Genomic DNA, 3,414 nt, shown 5'->3' with positions numbered 1-3,414 from the left:
GACTTACGAAAGAGTTGATATGTTCGAGGCACATGAAATATTATCCCATGGTTACGTAACTATTTATCATTATCAATTTAATTATTCATGAGACCAAATCCTTGAATAATTTTTATGTTTTATTTATTTAAAAAGAATCAAGAATGTACGTATACGATTGACTAGTATAGTGTTGTAACCAATTAAATATTAGCATGGGCGTTGTATTTGCTGGGAATGGTGCCATGATCCAAATTGTATGCTATGAATGCTGATGCACCTACCGTATAATAATTTGAAAAGTCTATATAATAATTTGAAAAGTCTTACTTTGCACGTATTATTACGAAAGAATAATAAATTTAATGGTATTTCACACTCACTTTCGTAAAATATTATTTACAGGCGACTGGCGACCGAACGACATTAAGCAAGAAATATCTAAGTATGAAAAAGACTTACAAGAACACAAGAATGAAAATTAAGGAAGATTAAATTCAAACACCGTTGTTCATTATGTAGTAACTTATTTAACTTAATGTTTGGATGAAAGAAGAATATCATTGACCAACTTTTCAATGTTCACATAAGATGACCCTGAATGTTCTTTAGCAGATGCTTCAGCCAATTCCTTCCATTCCATTGCCTTTTTCTTCATCTTTTTGCCTTTTCCCCCAACCATCAATTCCCTTACAAGGCTTTCCACTTCATCTCTCTTCACATCACTGTCAATCTCCATTCCAACATCCCATTTAGTGACGGAAAACCAACAATTTGTTTGCTGTTCAGCGAAAAATGGCCAGCAAATCATAGGCACCCCACTGCTTATACTTTCGAGTGTCGAATTCCATCCACTGTGAGTCAAGAATCCTACTATTGCAGGGTGACTAAGTACTTCTTCTTGTGAACACCAACTAGCAAGCATACCTCTGTTCTTCGTTTCTTCCACGAATTCGGGTGGAAGAATCGATGCATCACCTGAAACAATATCAGGTCTTATGATCCATAAGAATGTTTGCTGGCTGTTTGCAAGTCCCCAAGCAAACTCAATAAGCTGATTAGGAGTCATAACAGTAATGCTTCCAAAGTTAACATAAACAACAGAATTTGGTTCTTTGGTATCAAGCCATTGTATACACTCTGGTTCCTCTTTCCAAAGGCTGGATCTAAGTCCCTTCAAATTCTCATCATCAACATGTTTCACTAGAAAATGCAAGGGCCCTATGGGGTAGACTGGAGGAAGAAGATTTCGGAGCGATTCAAGAACTTCAGCCTCTAGTGTTTCAAATGTGTTGAGGATAATTGCAGAAGCCTTTCTTGCTCTCTCTGTTTCTTGGAGGACAAATTTGATCATGAATTCATCTGGATTTGTAGTTCTCAAGAAACTTGGAAGATCCCTTAAACGTACGTCTTTCATGCCTGGTATAAAATCCAATGTTGTCTCTAGGTATCCATTTGTCAAGTCACTCGCATCTACAATTTCCCAAAAAGAGAAAAGGGTAAAACACGTGCACATCCAATATAATGGGAATTAGCTATAGACATTAAAAGTAACAAAAAAGTCTCAAAATAGCTAATATCCTAAATTATTATAAACAAGAGTTATTTGCAGATACACGATGTAATAACTAAATAAATCAAGATCCGATAAATCATTAAAGCATAACAACAGTGAATCCAAGATGTAGAGTTAAAAATACTATACTATACATTTTTAAATTCTTTTTGTGTGTGTACACATAGTTCAAGCAAAAAGGAATTGGTTACTAAACCCAACCTAAGGGAGCCGCTTATGTAGGAGAAAGTATTTGTACCTTTAAGTGGAGCATATCCTTTTTCAATAACCTTGCAGTAATGCATGTAACCTAAGAAACCACAAGCACTAGTGGTCCAAAACAGAACTTCAGGGACTCCCAATTCTTGTGCAGCGGCTAAGGTGAAGCTCATGACACCATCCGAGACGATGCACGAAACGGGTGGCACGTTAGATGTGTTAGTATCATTGAGTTTCGCAAGAAGATCCCTAAAAGGAGCCAAGCAAGTATTGGTTGTAGATTCACACAAAGAAGGTATATCTTGTGTGGCATCTGCCTCACATGGCGGAAGTCCATCAGGAATGGTCTCAAAACGGAAAGAAGAAAGACCCTTGAGAGAATCAGGGCCACGAGATTTAAGGAGACGTCGGTGGTTAAATTCAGTATTGACAAAAGTGATGTGAAAGCCTTTGTGATGAAGGATTTTGGCTAGCTTTAACATGGGGTTAATATGGCCTTGGGCGGGATATGGTATGCAAACTGCATGTGGCTTTGTTAATTCAGCACCAATGGAACCCATTCTGAATTTCTCTCTCTCTCTCTCTCTAAATGTCTCGAAAGGATCTGGATGATTTTGGCAAGAAGGATTGAAGAAATGCAGAGATTTATAGATGGAATAAAGAAGTCAAAAACATCAAAGAAAGTGCCAAAAAGATATCACGCCAGACTGTTACAAAATGGGAAAAATCTGCAAGTTGATTTGTGTTGGCTGGAACGCCGGTTTCGAGGTCAAAATGACTTACTGCGGTATATTATACTAGTCCAATTCATTTTTTGTCCAATTTCTCCACGAAAACTGTCATGCAATGCATCATTGCGTCGAGTTGAAATCTTTTAGAAGTGGTGATGATGATGGTAATGAATTATTGATAATAATGATATCATTATTAATTATTTGTGTGACGTGATTTGATCATATTAAAAATAACTTTTTACCCATGCACCTATAATTAGTGAGATGTGTGGCCTAAAAAATAAGATAAGTTATATGATATGTAAATTAAATACACGTGTAAAACATCTTTACACGTCCATATTAAGTTAAATTCATATACTCAATCGTAATATGGTCGATCGATCGGTTTACAGTGCGATTGTATAATTTTTTATTGCATAAAGAATGAATACATCGATGCCCACTAAATCTATTAAACAAGTCTTGAAGATACGCCGGTGATGTGGACATATTATCGAGTTCATTACTCATATAGTCACTCAATTTTTCAAAATTATCTACCAAAGTTATTTTTCTTTGGTTGTAAGAACAAAGCTACTTAACTATGCCTATAGTACTTAGAAGGTCACACAACCAGATTTATCAAACATTTGATAGCCAAATACCTATTTTACCCTCTAAATTATCAACTTTTATCTTTTACTTTTTTAATATTATAATATTTTCTCTTTTTAATCAACATTTAAACTTACCTATAGAACAAAATATTTTATTTAAAAATAAAAAATAAAAAATAAAAAAATATTTTTCTAGCGTATATAACGTCGAAATAATAATTTAATTGAGCATAATATTCAAGAATATGCAATGTATATTACAAAAATATATTTATTTTAAATAATTATTTTCTATAGTACGTGCATGGAATATATATTTTAAACTTTT

General features: G+C 34.4%; 1 protein-coding gene across 1 annotated transcript; it reads right to left on the bottom strand.

Annotated features, from left to right (window-relative positions):
- Positions 1 to 472: 472 nt before the first annotated feature.
- Positions 473 to 2,322, bottom strand: LOC107809384 (7-deoxyloganetin glucosyltransferase-like). Its single transcript, NM_001325837.1, has 2 exons — positions 1,794 to 2,322; positions 473 to 1,452 (listed from the first exon to the last, which is right to left on the bottom strand). Exons 1-2 carry the CDS (start codon positions 2,311 to 2,313, stop codon positions 515 to 517), a joined length of 1,458 nt encoding a protein of 485 aa, NP_001312766.1. The 5' UTR covers positions 2,314 to 2,322; the 3' UTR covers positions 473 to 514.
- Positions 2,323 to 3,414: the final 1,092 nt, after the last annotated feature.

This window comes from Nicotiana tabacum, chromosome 15, assembly GCF_000715075.1.
Source record: "Nicotiana tabacum cultivar K326 chromosome 15, ASM71507v2, whole genome shotgun sequence".
Lineage (NCBI taxonomy): Eukaryota > Viridiplantae > Streptophyta > Magnoliopsida > Solanales > Solanaceae > Nicotiana > Nicotiana tabacum.
Note: the sequence above shows the minus strand (reverse complement) of the source record. Positions and strands in the feature narration are given on the sequence as shown.